The sequence below is a fragment of the Dermacentor variabilis genome, chromosome 2 (assembly GCF_050947875.1).
Source record: "Dermacentor variabilis isolate Ectoservices chromosome 2, ASM5094787v1, whole genome shotgun sequence".
NCBI lineage: Eukaryota > Metazoa > Arthropoda > Arachnida > Ixodida > Ixodidae > Dermacentor > Dermacentor variabilis.
In genome coordinates this window covers 137,305,589-137,322,443 of record NC_134569.1, presented here as the reverse complement: position 1 = coordinate 137,322,443, position 16,855 = coordinate 137,305,589, and the positions used below count along the sequence as shown (strand labels likewise).

General features: G+C 46.4%; 2 protein-coding genes across 2 annotated transcripts in view; one reads left to right on the top strand and one right to left on the bottom strand.

Moving 5' to 3' along the window:
* RagA-B (Ras-related GTP binding A/B) overlaps positions 1-6,101 on the bottom strand; it is a 35,216-nt gene extending 29,115 nt beyond the window's left edge. Inside the window, exons 1-2 of the mRNA XM_075682091.1 lie at positions 5,943-6,101; positions 592-691 (exon numbers count right to left, since the gene is read on the bottom strand). Of these exons, the coding sequence (XP_075538206.1) occupies positions 592-691; positions 5,943-5,975 (133 nt within the window). The 5' untranslated portion in view covers positions 5,976-6,101. The remainder of the gene's footprint in view (positions 1-591; positions 692-5,942) is intronic.
* Positions 6,102-6,320: 219 nt separating this feature from the next.
* Positions 6,321-16,855, top strand: part of LOC142572755 (uncharacterized) — a 184,639-nt gene continuing 174,104 nt past the window's right edge. The window contains exon 1 of the mRNA XM_075682089.1: positions 6,321-6,383. Within this exon, the coding sequence (XP_075538204.1) occupies positions 6,359-6,383 (25 nt within the window). The 5' untranslated portion in view covers positions 6,321-6,358. The remainder of the gene's footprint in view (positions 6,384-16,855) is intronic.

Genomic DNA, 16,855 nt, shown 5'->3' with positions numbered 1-16,855 from the left:
GGTCTGGGCTTTATGGTTGGAAACAGGGAGGGGAAGGAGTCATGATTTATAAATAAAAGCAGGTCAAAAGCAAACAAACTAATTGTGAAAAACAGTAAACACTCGAAAATACAAGAACATTATCGCAGTGATGACGGAAATAGCTTGTTAGACATAACAGATATAACCTTATTAGACAAGTGGTTCCACATTTTATATATCTAGAAAAAGAAAAGTTATTGAATGAATCTGTTCATAACGTATCAATTGTAGCTGTTTGATGTAGCGAGATGTGCCAAAATTTCTGCGAGATGATGCTTATCGAGATACTTTTCGTGTATTAATCATTCTATTTAGTCTGTAGTCTGATAAAATTAATTTATGGGATCCTTGAAGGAAAATTCACAATATTCAACAGGCAAAACACAATCATTGGCTTGGTATCTTAACAACCGCAGTGGCACAATTCCCTATAGTAATTTTTGGAAGGAAACTCTGGTCTGCAGAAGGAAAGCAACCACAGTGGAGTTTTCCAGTTTGCCTTGGTCTTGTTCAGTTCAGGCTATCACAATGGGTAGCGGAGATAAGTGAAACAATTCCGAATGCACTCACTTGTGGCACCCAGCCTCCTCGTGTCCCTTGCAATGTAGTTGGCAAATATGATGGACCTCATGCTTGTTTTCCCCGAACCACTCTTGCCCATGAGCAGCACCTAAAATGGTGAGAAGAGATATGACTGAGTGAAGGATCATGTAGAAAGATAACACATATATGTATTTTTTTAGATGGAGCACCATCCCCTAATACGGCTGAGTGTCAGCTCACACAAAAGTGCCCCAAATCATATTTTCAATACTTCACCATGTGTCATGCCGTTTGTCAAACATCATAAACAAGATAAGAAAAATTATTTAAGCTTTGAACATATTAAACTTCTTTACTCTGAACACTGGAATGTTTTAAGAAAATTTCACTTAAATGTTTTTCTAACTTTCAAAACTACTTCTGGATGGTTTGCTACACTTAGGTGGAATATGTGGGCTTTCTGGAAAAAATAAAGCTTGCTAGACACTTTACAACCTTTACAACCTTGTTCTTCAAGCACATTGATAGATGCACTAATACAGGTTCTGTTAAGCAAAGGCAGGTGACAGCTAGAAATTTTGTAAGTGAACTGAACAATGTTGACCTGAACCTCATGTAGGAGGGAGTCTGGGGTTGTTTTGAGTACTGTTGAGGTTCAGTCATGTTGGTAGGATTGTTTAAGTGCAATGACTGACCGGAACAAGCAAGGGAACAAGCATTAACTTTAACAAAGGCTTCATACATTTGTATCACACTCATGTGGAAAATGCCAGGCACACATACCACATTAAAGAAAGATAGTTATTTTTGAATTCTCGTTACTGCTAGAAATGTGCTCATTTTGGGGACTTTTATGTTTGAACATTTTATTTCGCGACGCAGTAGTCACAACGTATACTGCGATACATATAATTATAGCCTGTCACTGGTGTTTTGAATGGATGAACAGCAGTAATAATTGCTCAGACAATTTTCAGAACTCTTGTGTGAAACTTCAAATAAGTACCTTAAGGAACATGAATAAAAGCAATCATTTCCTATTTTTAGTAGGAGTACTGAGAGTAAAAAAAATCTGAAATATACAAAGTATTTACCTGATCTTTAGTCCCCAACCTTTGTTAGTCAGATGTCGCAAAAAAAATTAAGATTTGTTTGCATCAATACTAGCCATAGTGACGCCTATGCTACACAGGAAAGCAGTAGCTTCACAAATGTTAAAAAGGGTAAGCTTCCATTGTGCGGGGAGCATTTCTTTTTACTCATTGCAGCAAGTGCCTGGTTCATTTTTTACTGCATTCTTTAGGCTCATGATCAGCTTTTGTGTGCAAGCAAAGTGGACAAGTGTTCATTCAACTGGCACTGGAACCTCAACATGCTTTGTTTAGGTTCTGTACCATACTATACAGTAATTTGAAGTACTGCACAATATTGTGAAGTAATGAGTAATAGCACTTGTCGAGGCAGTGTTCAAAACGCAAGAGCTAGTCAAGCTTCGGTAAAAGGTAAGTCTGAAATCGACTGCAAGCCCTCGTGCGAGTGAGAACCCCACACGATGAGAAAGCTTGCTCGTAATCATTTGAACATACCCAAGTACTGAGGAACAAAAGCAGCTCACAGTGGGGGAAATAAAATAAAGTTGCACTTGACATTGATCAAACATACTTATCAAAATAACATGCACTCATTAGCATTTACAATTGTCTGAGAGATTGTTGAAACAGCCTATACATCAGATTGGAAAATTGAAAACCGGAGAGAAGCTTCTGTGTCTTCACTGCTGCTGTCATTTAAAAATTACATTGCCGAAAAGACCAAAGCGCAAATTTTTCGTCTCTTTATTAAAGTGCTACGAGCAGCGTAGTCTAGTGGCGATGATAACTCCAGTCGAAGTTTTATTTTTTCACTCCCCCAATATGCCGAAATGTGTCAAACCTGACAAACAGTTAAAGTTGAGTCTTCATGCCAGACAGTGCATGATTCTGCTAGTAGATTTTCAACTGAAATGTTTAACAATGCGTAGAAAAACTACTGATCAAACTTAGATATTTATAGATGCAGTAATTAAAGAGAAAGCATGCTCACCCACTTAGTACTTATTGCTATTTTTGCTGCTTCAAGAATCAGCCTAATGAGTTGATCTCTGTCTCAACACAACAAAGCATTTGTAAGACAGCAGCTCACAACCACACATACTACAATGCAGAAAGAGCCAGCCATCATATCTTTACTTTGAATTGTTGCTATGCTCTCTTAATCTGTCATTTATACACTTTTCTACCTGGCCTACATAAACCTTTCTGCATAAGATAGGAATATTATAGACTGCACAATCTCTGCAGTTAAAAAGCAAGTTCTGTGATGCTCACTACGGCCACCCTCTTTGTCAGCGGCAAGATTAGTGATTCTACAGAGCTTGTCTAACTTTCAAAGTGAAAAAAAGGCAATGATGACATTGGCAGACTCTGATAGCTTTTTAAAGTAGTGTGAAATGTTATGAATGTAAGGAAAAATAACAAATATTTTACGATTACCTGAAGTGACTGGAGTGTCTGTACACTCACGCAAAAACAACTTAAGAAGAAACTCAGCCACAGTTGCCTGAATGTGAAGGGAATACTTCACTTCTGAGAGGCAAGTAGACTAGTGCGCATGCACTTGTCTGCCTAGTTGCCAAGTTGGACACATCTTGAATCGTGTGTTCACTGTATTGGCAGTCTGCAATATAAGGCAGGTGTTTGACTGGCAAAGTAACCATTCTATCATTCAATGGTCACATCATTTACCAAATGCATTGTCAAAGCATAGGCTAACAATCTTTCTTTTAACCAGCTTGAAATGAGACTAGTTAAAAGGCAGAAGCTGTTTGTTTCCACATGGCGAGTGCTGCCACCATGTTAAGTCAGGGTGAAATATAACTACGCCTCGATGCATATCTGCCTTGAGTAAAGACTTCGGTGAACTTAGCGCTTGTGTCTGTCCTGTTGTTTGTTTCCATCTGTCACTGCACTTACAAAGCTATTGCAGCTGTGAAAATTAGGAAAAACAAAGCTACTGCCTACTGATAACAGCAGGCACAATACGTTGCAACTTAAAATTATATGCAGCAGAACAATTGGTGAATGCTGTGAATGGTTGTACAACTAAGAAGCAGCAAGTATTGCAATCATTCAATGAAAGTGCCGACCTCAACCGCTGAAACCGATGCCTCACAAGGATGCCTGGCACCTGAATGTCCCCATGCACCTGCTCAATATGCGTCATAGATGAATAAACACCCATTAAGTCAGATGCAATTCTGTACAATGCAGCTTGTTCAAAAAATTGACGCAGCTTCATTGATGTTTACTTTCGACTAGCTGTCACTATTAGTGATGAGGCAAAGCAATGTAGCACTTTTTGCATAACACAAAACAGCATACATAGATTCAGGGCCTTCCCTCTTGGGAAAGCCCCTTGAGAATTGACTCCAAGGCAGCTCTCCACTGTCTTATGTCACCATTTCATAATCAGCTTAATGAACAATTAGTTGCTGACATAAGACTATTTCATCACCACAAATCAACAAAACATACAGCATAGCATATCAGTGGATACCAGGCCATTGCGGCATCTATGGAAGCGACCTTGTGGATGAGGCCGCCTGATGTGCCCATGATAGTATCACTGTGAAGAGCTAACACAGCCACAAGACTTCCCTCACTAGCAGGCAAGCTTACACTGGCACACTGGAACTCTATGGAATTGATAAAAACCTGCCTCCGTAGCTTAAATATGTGTCTATAGCTCCGTCTTCCACCTGGGATATTGCTAGCTGAAGAAACACTTCTGTGCCACCTGTGGCTCGGTGTGGCCTTTACAAGCCCCTATTCATTTCACATTGGAATGGTCGACTGCCTTGCATGTGACAAATGTGGCCAATTGTGCATCTCCTTTGTTAATTAATGCCTTCGTTACAGTACACCTAGAAAGGAAGTCTCAGCTCCATTTGATAGACTGGACAATCGTACTTTGTCGGAGGAGAGAATCCTCACACGCTCATCCAGACTGTACTCAGACCAACACTGTTCCACTCCTTGAGGACATGCAGGCAGAGTGACAGACTTCAAGAATTATTGCGCACTACATCACACTCGTGTTGATAGACTGGACCTTATCAGATGAGAGAATCCTGACACACTGATCCAGACTGTCTTCAGCACAACATTGTTGCACTTCTTGAGGCCATGCGGGCAGAGTGACAGACTCAGACCTATCATGCGCTACATCACGCCTCCTCCTACCCCCCCCCCCCCCCCCCCCCCCGTTACCACCACAGACACACACTTTTTTTAGCTCGACTTTTCTACAACCTTTAACTTCCTTTACTCCAACATAGGATAGCCAGCCGGTCTGTGCACTGGAACCTCCTTGCCTTTCCCCCTCCATTTGAGTATTTAGCAAGAGAACTTTATGGCTCGACAAGGATCGTGTTGCCCCTCTCCAAACCTCTTCACCAGAATTTCAATAAGGCCGAACACATAACTGATGTTGCCCATTCCGTGAAGCTGCTAGTCTTACGAGCAGTAAAACAGCGCTAAACAACAGGACGAGGAGAGGGACACTGACAACAGCGCTGACTAACAACTTGGTTGTTAGTCAGCGCTGCTGTCTGTGTCCCTCTCCTCATCCTCTTGTTTAGCGCTGTTTTACTGCTCGTAATCATGAACCAACCAGCCCAAATGCGTACTCTTCTGCTAGTCTTGTTTGGATAGTGAAGCAAGATTTTCCAAAGAAAAGCGCAACCTAACGGTGCGGCTGTCGTGCCCATTACCTCAACCCGATACCGTGTACCGCGTTGACTTCACTCAGCGACGTAGACTTGTCGCTATCTGCTTATTTTTATTATCATTGCATTAGTTATTTCGCTTTAATATAGCCCTGAACAAAGAGCATACCTCCTCAAATAGCCTAGTGCGCGGCGTGGGCAACACACTTGTTCGACTCCTCACGTCAAACCAAGCAGTTAAATTTCTAGCAGTAATTGATGAACGGTAAGCAAATCATTATTCGAAAGTTGTGTGTTGTTGAAATATTTCCGATCGGTTCTGTAAGCACGATATTTAACTTGTCAGCCGTGCTACTCAGAATATGACCACCGGAAGGCGTGTCTTGTCTCACGTGCACGAGCACTCCGGTTTGTCAAGTGCCAAAGAGCAAGCTCCGACAAACGACGTATGCCACATAGAAATAATCTTGTCATGTGACAAACTCCAATACATGATGCCGCACAAGACGATGCATCACCGAAGATGCTGCCTTGGTAGTAGCGACGCTTCTTCGCTCGTGAAAACATCGGAAGAAACAGTTCCGAGTGAAGAAAATCGAATTCGAACGAGTACCTTTTTCTTCATGGCGCTGGATCTGTTTTGCATCCGAGTCCTGCAAATTAGTCGGAAAGAAAATTTACGTCCAAATAGCCCGATTTGCCGCACAATCCGTATTCGCTTGTCTATCAAAGCAGCTGGGCGAAGCTTGTCTTGTGACTGACAGACAAATGAGAGCCCTCCCTCTAGCGGCAGGTATATTAAACAAGGTTCGGTTTTGATTTCATCTTCAACTGAATTGATGTTACTAGACTCAGCCAGTAGTTAAGTTAATCGTTTATAAAGCAAACTGAATTGCTGGCATATATAAGCTAGCGTTAACTGTTTGCTGCGTTACTAGAGGTAGCGTTGGTGTCGAGAGTAGCAGTCCTTATAAAAGCGCTCGGTGCAGCGCTCGAGGCTAAGCCGGCTAAGCGTCTGCTGCTTCTACCATGGCGACAGGACTCGACACTCCTCGTGAGTGACAATCTCTCGTTTCTCTATCGCTTTTCTTGCAGTAACCGAGGATATTCTGACTCCCAACGTCTGCGCCGGAGAACTGTAATCGCCTCGCCAACTTTTATATGCTCTTTTCGTCACTTAAAGCGCACGCATCTTGCAGCAATGCGATGAAGCGTCTGCTCGCGCGACTCCTGCATGACGGCGCCGGCACTGTGTGCGCTCCCCGTCCGAGTCACGCCGGGAGCTGTCATCGCGAAGCGTTCGCCGTCACATTGCGAAAAGCAGCAGTTCTTGCTGCTCTGGTCTTGTTCCGAGAGCAAAGTCTAAGGTGTGCGGTCGTATGCATGCAGCGGCGGTACAATGCCATCCCAAGAAAAAAAAAATTTTTTTTCCTCCGCTCTGTGCGCGCGGTAACATATCGTTTCGGTTTTGGAACCTAGTGGGCGCGCCCTCTGAACGCGCGCTAGTTGGTTCTCTATGTTCAGGTGTTGCGTGCTATGAAATCGGAAATCGTGTGCTGAGCTCGGCGTAATAATAGGGTGCCGAGCTTAAACATGGCATATGTGTACGGTGGTGACTCGTGGGCTTTTCGACGTTTCTCCATGGATAAAAGATGTTTTTTCTCTTGTTTATTACTATCGTTTTTCTGAACCGAAATGCTTATTGTGTTACATGCTTGCTCACTCGGTGGACCTTCTGCTTAGGCTTTTTTTTTTTTTTTCACACTCGCCTGCTGCGCTGGAATAACATTGCGCTCGCAGATTTTAAACTCGCACACATGTGGATGCGCGGACTCGTGGGACCGTTGAAGAGGAAACAGCCGCCGTCTACTACATGGGAGACTTGAGTGCCGGAGTGACTGCTGCGACGGTGCAGCGGAAGCGAAAGAGGAAAGACGTCAAGGAGGAGCCGCCCCGCCGGAGGAAAGACCTCGCGAACAAATTCGAGGCCGGGACGAGGCGCCGCCGATTGTTGACCGGCGCCCAATTGGGAAGCCATCCGTGCAAACGGCGGCGTGTGTGTGTATGTGTGTGGTGTGTGCTGTGCGCGCGCAAGGCCCCCGAAGAGATGGACCACGCCCAAGCCATATTGTGTTCGGACATTTCTTCGTCGGCGGCGTCGGCCGGCACTTTTTCGGATGAGGCGCTGGTGTTTGTTCGTTCTGCCGCCGGGAGGCGCGGGGAGGAGGAGTAATAGCGGTGTGGAAGGGACGAAAAGAGGAAGACGTTGGATGAGAGAGGCGAGGGTAGACGGGAGTAGACGCGTGGGGCCCACGGGAAGCGGAGGCAAGCGGTGGGAGTGGGATATGGACGGGGAAGGTTAAGGGCAAGGGGAGAGGACGCGGAGCTGGCAAGTGGGATTCCTAGGAAAAGGGAAAGGAGAGCGGTCTTCCCAGGGAGACCCAGGAGAGACGAGCAAGCGAGTCGCTCTCTCTCTCTCTCTCTAGCTTCCCTCCTCTCAGTCTTCTGTGACGTACCTCCTCTCCTCGAAACTGCGGGCAGTTTTCGCTCCTGTGTTTTTCTTGGTCATTTTCTTTCTTTCTTTTTTTCTTTACTTGCGTACTCTTGTTTATCTTCGTGTTGGTTTGCACTTTGGTCCGAGGAGGCATGCATGGGTGAAGTGGCGGTGAACGGGAGGGGAAAAAAAGGAAGGTTAAAAAGAAACCTTCCGCGATTGGTTTGTGTGTTTGCGCTGAGCGGCGGCGGCAAGGGGCGAGAGAATGCGAGTTCGGTTTTGGGTGGGGGGGGGGGGGGTGCGAGCAGAGTGGGAAGAATGGAGCGAGAGCGTTTTCTCTGATAGAAAGAGGGAGCGAGAGGGAAACAAAAAGGAAGGTGAAAGCCCCCATTCCTCTCTGCGCTGTTATGAGCAGTCTTGCTGCGTACTTCACGTTTTGCCTCTGCTGCAGCTCTGCTCGCACAGGCTATGCGGCAGGGGTGAGGTGGCTGCAAAATGTTAGTGCCGGCTTTCCTTTTGCCTGTATGTTGTTTAGCTGAGCGACAGGGGGTGCCGGCAACAGCGTGAGGAGAGGTCCCTCTCCATTTCGCTCTGTCTAGCTCCTGCCTGCGTACTAGCACCAGCCGGGCGTCAGATCGATTTTTCCCCGACCAGAGAGCTAGGGAGACTGCCAGAGGCAGGCGCCGTCCGGGATGGAAGAAGGGAGGCGAAGCTAGGCCGCGCTGGAGGAGAGGCATGGACGTTTCGCAAAAAGCGCTCGTTCTCCCTCGTCTTTATGGAAAGCAGCAGGCGCGGTGTTAGAGAGGAGACCAATGCTGCTCCGGGCACGCGTCTCTCCCGCCCCCGCTCCTACACCTTCCCCTTTCCCGCTCTCCCTAGGCGTTCTCCCCAAGCGACGGAGCCGACGTTCCCTAGCACCCTTCCGCCTCCCGACTTTATATTTATCGCCTCGTGCCATCGTACGTTCTGGTCGGGTCTTCCTCATCTTCATCTCCTGAGCATTGTTTCTCTGCTCCCCACCTCTCTCCCGCACAACCGTTCTCGGTCGTTTCTCCTCGTTTTACCACATCGCGAACTGTACTGCGAGTAGCGCTCCGTTATCTTTTTCTGTAGCTGTTGTTCCTCTTGCCTCCAGAAGTGAGATTAGACCTCTCTCTTTCCACCGCGAGAGCGTTAGGCTGTCGTGCATCTTTACCAGCGTCGTCTGCACAATACCTCTTGCAGTGCTTTTGCCTCGCATCCTTACGTTCTCATCGTCGCTGGTTGTGCCATAATAATAAAATCTTTCATTTGCTCCAACTGTTTCTTGTTTTCTAACACATCCTCCCCCCACCTCCACCAACCCACATGCACCTTCGAAAGAAAAAAAAAAGAAATGAGTGATTCCCCGAAGAGGAGAAAGCAACCCTCCTTAATTATTTCTTTCTTTTTAGCCCAAACTGAATTTCGGTAGGGGAAAGAGGAACAAGAAGGCGCACAGTAGCGGCAGACAGATCCACCGTGCGTTAACTCTCAAATAGAATTGCGATAGAGAGCCTACAGTTGAGCCGCGCTGTTGCTCGCTTGCTTGTGTCTCCTGCCCGCCCCTCGAAACCCTTTCTATCCTTCCTTTCGCCTATTAACTTACGCTTGCTGCCGCCTTCTTCCGATCTCTATTGGCTTATACGATTGAGTTGGCTCTGACTTGAATTCGGGCGGATTTCCTTTGCACGGTTTGTTTTTTATGTCTTTCTTGGCATGCGCTATCCTCCACTCTTCTTTTTTTGCATCGCTTGCCTTCACCTTTCGGCGTTCTTCGAACGAAAGGGTGTGGCTGCAAGGAGGTGAGGGAGGAGGAGAGGCCGCGGAAAGTCCAACGTGACTCGGTTACTGCCTCCGCCTGAGGGTGACGCGGGACAACGATGGGGCTCCGTGTCAAAGTCTGAGCGAACTGTGCCGTTTGTTTTATTCGTTTTTCTTTTCTTGTTTCTCGGGGTGGAATTAAAAGAGTTGATGTCGTTTGCTTCCTTTTGCGTGTTTCAATTCTGTTCTGGCTGACAAATTCCACCGCCGCGACGACGAGTGTTCTGTCCAATTACACCCCCCGAGCTCCCTTCTTCCCTTTTCTTTTCTATTTTTCTATACACGCACTCGGGAACGCACGCACACCGCATAGTTCCCGAGTTATTTATTCATCCGCCCGGCTTATTTAGCCTTGTCTGTCGCGCGTCGGAACGTGTCACTGTGCAAATTGAGTTTTGCGAGCCCCCCCCCCCCCCCCCCCCCCCCGTTTCCGTGACAATCATTCCTTTTCCTCTTTTCCGCCCCCCGTTTTGTTACCTCTGTGAGCCGACTGCTTTCGTCGCCTAGTATTTATCGAGCTGGCGGCGGCAGCTCTGCGTTGAATATTGTTGGCCGCTGTTGTGAGCCGATGTACCGTGCTCAGTTCGCCAAGTTCAGTGGCCGTGGTAATTCGCACGTAACTGTGGATGTGCGCCAGGAACAACTACAGTTAGAACGCTTTTGCAAATGACTCCTCTTTCTTTCTTTTTTTTTTTATTCGTACTGGCTACACATCCGCGTTCAGCGGTCTAACTCGGATCGAACGGAGCTTGCTTGAAGTTTTTATAGTTCGATGCGTGCAAGGGTTGACGCGGCACTCAGTTCAGTGTGTCGGATGTGTTGAAGATTCTGAAGATATCATTTATCTCATATTTTTCATTCGGCCGTTGAGGTGACGATTGACCCCCTCCCCTTTTTTTTTTTCTTTCATCGTTGATTTTGCTGCTGTCATCTCAACTCGTTATGGACAACTTATTGAAGCAGATATACCACAAATGTAGTATTCGAAGGACTGCAAATATGCAGCGCCTGTTTGCAAACTGTCATCTATATAGGCAACAAAATGAAAGGAATTTCGGAATTACAGACAGGTAGGAATTAGTAATGAATAGCAGAGATAAATCTGGAAATTTAGGAAGGCTCGGGTCAAGAATGCAACAACCACTCCGGATTGCTGATGGCCTATAGGAGTACAGATAGGGGTTTCAAAACCCAAAGCTAGCTGTCTAATCTCGGCAAAACCTGCTAAGCAGAAGTTTCCAAAAAACATTTCAAAGAGACGAAAAAGAAAAGCAGGATGAACCATCCGGTCTTCATCTCGTAGTCAGGGGTGTATTAAAGCGCGGTGGGTGAAAATTCGGCGGGGGGGGGGGGAGGGTTGCGTACTGCGGAACTGATTGTGAGAGGCAGAGAAACACAGGAGAGGAGACGTCGCGATCATTAGGGCGATAGAAAGTATGGATCTTTTTTTTTTTTGCATGCGATTTTATCGCAGGATCTATGTTGCCAACTCTCACATTTCGAGATACGGAAGTAGGACAAGTGACTGCGCGCCTTCGAACCGCATAGCTATATGTGTCCGTGCAATCAACAGGGTCGGTATAGTATTGATAACCTATAGTTCACTGTAAATGCGCATGTACAAGTTTAATTGTCGCAGAGATGTATTGTACTCTGAAAAAGCGACCCCAGTATACCGATGTAGGCCGGGGCGACACGCCACGGGAGTGATTTCCCAAATATTCCCAAACTAAAGATTTCCACGACACGTGATTCGTGCGCTGTTTGTTTGTCCTTGTTCGAAACAAAACGTGTAGCCCGAGAGAGGAGGATTTGCTCCTATATTTGACCGTTTCTTTCCGGGTGGAACCATGATACTCCCTAAGGTAACCTTGCACCCTTCGAGGTTCATCGTTTCTTCAAGCAATAATCGTCATCTAACTTGCGTGCAAGTTCTTTTCTTTAACTCTGCGCCCGGTGGCATACAGCTTTCCTGAAAGGAAAATGGCGAGGGCAGAGTGTTTAATGAAATACACGGAAGATGGATTATGTTCTTTGGAGATTATATACAGGGTGTCCCAGCTAACTTGCACCAAGATTTTAAACATAGCCAAGAGCTCTAGAGAAATCGTACCGACTGCATAGTAGCCGTATGTACTTACGGCCAGTATTTTTTTTTCATCACGAAGTATTACTCAATTACTTTAATTAGCGAACTTGTTAATTATTGTTTGAATCGCAAACATGCAAATTACAATGTTGTTGGGCACCTCAAATAACCTCGGAATCAATCATTGGTTTAGTACTCAGCTTTGCCTCGTTGGTTTTTCCGAGAAAAAACAAAAGCGCGCGAAACATCCAAAATACGAAATAGATACGCGCTCGCGCGCCGCTACTCAAGCGCTCCCAAGCGAATAGCCACGGATACACGGCTTTGCTAGCGGCGGCAGCTCGATACGGGGCTTCACGCTATGTGATGGTCGCGGCATCAAGAGAACACGCCGCCGACAAATTTATAAGCGTCGCGGAGCCTTGTACGATGCGGCGATAAGAGAATGCAGCCGTATATGTTTCGATGGTTGCTTGTAGGCGCTGGAGTAGCGGCGTGCGAGTGTGCATCTATTTCCTATTTCGCGTATTTCGCGGGCTTTTGCTTTTTCTTGGAAAAAAAAAACAACCAGGACGAGCTCAGCACGAAATACATGTTTTATTCGGAGGTCATTTAAGATGTCCTACAACTTTGTAATTGATATGTTTGCGATTCAAGCAATAATTTAAAAATTCACTAATTAAAAGTAATTAATTAAGTAATACTTCGGGATGAAAAAAATGCTGGCCGTAAGTACATACGACTACCATGCAGTCGGTACGATTTCTCTAGAGCTCTTGGCTATGTTTAAAATCTTGGTGCAAGTTAGCTGGGACACCCTGTATATAATCTCCAAAGAACATAATCCATCTTCCGTGTATTTCATTAAACACTGCCCTCGCCATTTTCCTTTCAGGAAAGCTGTATGCCACCGGGCGCAGAGTTAAAGAAAGGAACTTCCACGCAAGTTAGATGACGATTATTGCTTGAAGAAACGATGAACCTCGAAGGGTGCAAGGTTACCTTAGGGAGTATCATGGTTCCACCCGGAAAGAAACGGTCAAATATAGGAGCAAATCCTCCTCTCTCGGGCTACACGTTTTGTTTCGAACAAGGACAAACAAACAGCGCACGAATCACGTGTCGTGGAAATCTTTAGTTTGGGAATATTTGGGAAATCACTCCCGTGGCGTGTCGCCCCGGCCTACATCGGTATACTGGGGTCGCTTTTTCAGAGTACAATACATCTCTGCGACAATTAAACTTGTACATGCGCATTTACAGTGAACTATAGGTTATCAATACTATACCGACCCTGTTGATTGCACGGACACATATAGCTATGCGGTTCGAAGGCGCGCAGTCACTTGTCCTACTTCCGTATCTCGAAATGTGAGAGTTGGCAACGTAGATCCTGCGATAAAATCACATGCAAAAAAAAAAAATCCATATTTTCTATCGCCCTAATGATCGCGACGTCTCCTCTCCTGTGTTTCTCTGCCTCTCATATATATATATATATATATATATATATATATATATATATATATATATATATATATACATATATATACGCGCGCGCGCCAAAGGGTGTAAAATAAATGTAGTCCTCTTAGTCACGGTGCGTCGCATACGGAGAGGCAACTTGCTTTTGACTGTTCCGACTAGCGACAAGAGAAAAACAAAGCCGTATTGGAACATAGCGCTGCATATAAGCGTAAACATCTGCTAAACAAAATGATATCTTAAGCCACTTTAGTAAAAAGAGTAATACAAAAGAAAGTTATAATTTAAGAGGTGTCCCATACCAGGTTATTATTATTATTATTATTATTATTATTATTATTATTATTATTATTATTATTATTATTATTATTATTATTATTTAAGTTCGACGGGTTGCTCTGTATCACCGCTGTTAATGCGCCTTCCTTACTGCATTAGAAGGCTCTCCACTTATGACCCGTGACAAATAGTTCAGTTCTTTTCACGACATATCGCGTAACCTATACAGAAAAAATATCCGTATATGCCAGTGAACTTTGTAATTATGACGACTGGCCTGAAATGGCTTAGATATTCATGCTATACAAGTTATTCTTGCTTTCTTTTTTTCCTGCAAAGTTTGCGCTGCATTTACAGAAGAAAAAAATGTAAATTTGGAATCCTTAATATAGCACTTAATTATAATTAGTGATTGAAGAATGTTAGATTTTTAACGTTCTATATGTACCGAATCACAAACCGCGTTCTCTCTCTCTCCTCTGCCAGGTTCACAGACCGGGCGATTGCGCTCTCACACAGGCGTCGCGATGAGCCCGGAAACGGAACCCCATGCAGCGCTGCGTTGTGTTTCAAAGCTGTTGCTGCTCGCGGCGCCGGAACGAAGGCTCATCCGGACGCGCGCGCGTGATGTCATCTCGCTGTTCGCACGAACGAGTGCTATTTATAGATTGACGCCTATGATACACGAGCGCCCGCGGTATAGCAACGCCAACGGAAAAGCCGCGCGAGTAAACAAATATTATCACAAGCGGCGTGTCAGCTGACCTGCATATGCAACGCCACCGTGTTATATCCCAGGAGGGGTATTCTGTAAGAGGCCACTAGAGTCCACCTATACTGGACTGTCCATTTCGGCCGCTGCTGATTGGATGGAATTATGCGAGCGAGGAGGAGACGAGCGGCTCCAGCCAATCAGCGGCGGTTAAAATGGACAGTCCACTAGGTGGACTCTTACAGAATACCCCCCGCCCTGCTCAATTACTGTCGCGCATATGTGGTCATCGCTGCTCGGCAAGCATCGGATGCTTTGTTACCTGAATGCGCCTATATATAACGTGGTTGCGTATACGTATACTCCGCGCAAGTGTAGTTGTAGACGGGTGATGGCGGTATACTGTCACATTCCTTTGTGCGGACAAAATAAATGAATAAATAAAATATCAAGATCTGTATTGCGTGGCGCGAAATTTCTCGGGCAATGAGATCGATGTGGCTAAATTTTTAAACAGTTACTTCGCAACGATTATTACTCGAAATGGCGAACAAACGTGCAGTTTTTCGGTACATTTAAGCTGGTTGCAAGCTGGTTCGCGCATGCCGTCAAATGCTGGCCGGTAAGGAGCCGTCAGTAGAGAGAGAGAGAGCTTTTTGGCATGGTGTTGTGACGTACGACTCTCGAATGGTTCCTTACATTCCTTACTGGCGTGTTCGAGCATTTTAGAAGAGCGATAACTACAGCTGCGCGAGCGTCCTAGCCGACCTGTGCCGCGCGCGTTCGGATGATAACTGGTCGGTGTGGCATCGGCATGGTATAGTAACGAGCGCTTTGCTAAAGCGCCCCAATATTCCCGAGTGACCCTTTTTTTCTGCCACAGTGACTTCCGCGCCTGCCATGGCGAGTAGAGCTGTACACATCTCTTTCCCGACTACACAGCGTGACCACGTATACACTAAACGATTACACAAACAGCCCACCTCTGCCGTCCTGCCGCGACCCGGGCAGGCCTCTCGCATCGGCCGAAACTCGCTCGATGTGTTCCCCTCCCACATTAGCCGCGGCCGGTTTAAGCCGTCTTCCCGGCGTAATGCCTTCCTCCTGGATACCACCATTCCCGCTCTTCTGTCACCGAGGGCATTACCGGCAGGTAGGCGCGAAACGTGTGTAATGACATTCGGCGCGTTCGCGCCGTGGCCGCTTCCGCGCTTCCCCATCCATTATCGGAGAGACAGCCACGCCACGCCATCGGGAATATACGTCCCGCGTGCTGTCGCTGCAGAAATGGCAAAAATGTATACGAACAAATAAAAAAATAAAGGAAGCAATGCGCCCAACTTCCGCGGCCGAAACGGCGGCCACCATGCACCTCGCGCGCCGGGGAATCCCGTGACTCGCTGACGTTCCGTTATATACCTACATACGAGAGAGAGAGAGAGAGAGAGAGAGAGAGAGAGAGAGAGAGAGAGAGAGAGAGAGAGCCAGTCCTCGGTGGCCAAGCTGCTGCTGCTGGTGCCGGGCATTGATTAAACTTGACCACGACCCAGACGTGCGTGCGCAGCGCGAGAGGGGGGGCTGCGCCGGCGCGCGTTTGCGCCGCCGCGGCCGGTGACCAGGCGGGAACGACTTTGGGGGCAAAAACCTCGCCGTGGCATCGATCGCGCCCGTGGCTGGGTGCATGGCTGCGCGGCGGAGGAGAGGCGGGATAAGCGTCCGCATACCCTCGCCAGCCCTCCCGTAGACGTCGGCGGAGGCTCGCATCGCCGTATACACGCTAGGCGTGGAATTCTTTCTTTTTTTTTTTTTGTAATCAATTTTGGCTACCGTAGAATAAAAATATGGGGACTAAATACGAAAGAAAGCCGAAGCGCGCGCCAAGCAAGTTAGCTTTGCCATCTTTTCCACGCGGTTACATCGCGTAGGAGGTTCGTATACGATGGCATCGCCAAGTTCTGAGACGGTGTGCCTGTACGAGCTCGAGATGTCTTCTTCGTGGGGCTCTCCTGGACACAGAGAGTGAGTCAGAGCGGCGTAGATCAGTGATAATAATCACTGGGAATATAAGTGATCGCCTGGTTAAGGCCCTATACATAGTTGGGCTTTGTTTTCATCGACCACCCACTTTTTATTCGGTGCAGGTCCCTCTTTAGTGGAGTAAGCTTTACCGAAACCGCGTGCGGTACACAGTCAGCAAGTTAAGTAATGCTGGGTTGTGCTACTCTCCCCTCATTCACGAAGGAGGTCACCGACAAAGTGTGATACTTCAAGGAAACGATGCAACCGACGCGCCCTTTGGTTTCGTACTCCTCTGGCTGGGGTGTTCTTTCTTTCTTTATTTATTTGTTTTGTTTTCTTCTTCTTCCATTGTTTTTTTTTTGCTAGTATTTTAGAATTGCTATGTGTGCGCTCGTCTTATGCCGCATCCATTCGCTGGTAACGACAGCAGAGTTCATTCGTCAGTGCTGGCATAGTGACCACCACTTGTACAGGCGCTTTGTATAATAGCTTACATTCTTTTTACCGCTATTTTGAGCACGCATCATCGCGTCGTATGTACTACGTGGCGAGTTTGGTGTGAGCGTATAGTCAGTCACCTGGGGCATCGCGAGGCACGTGAATCCC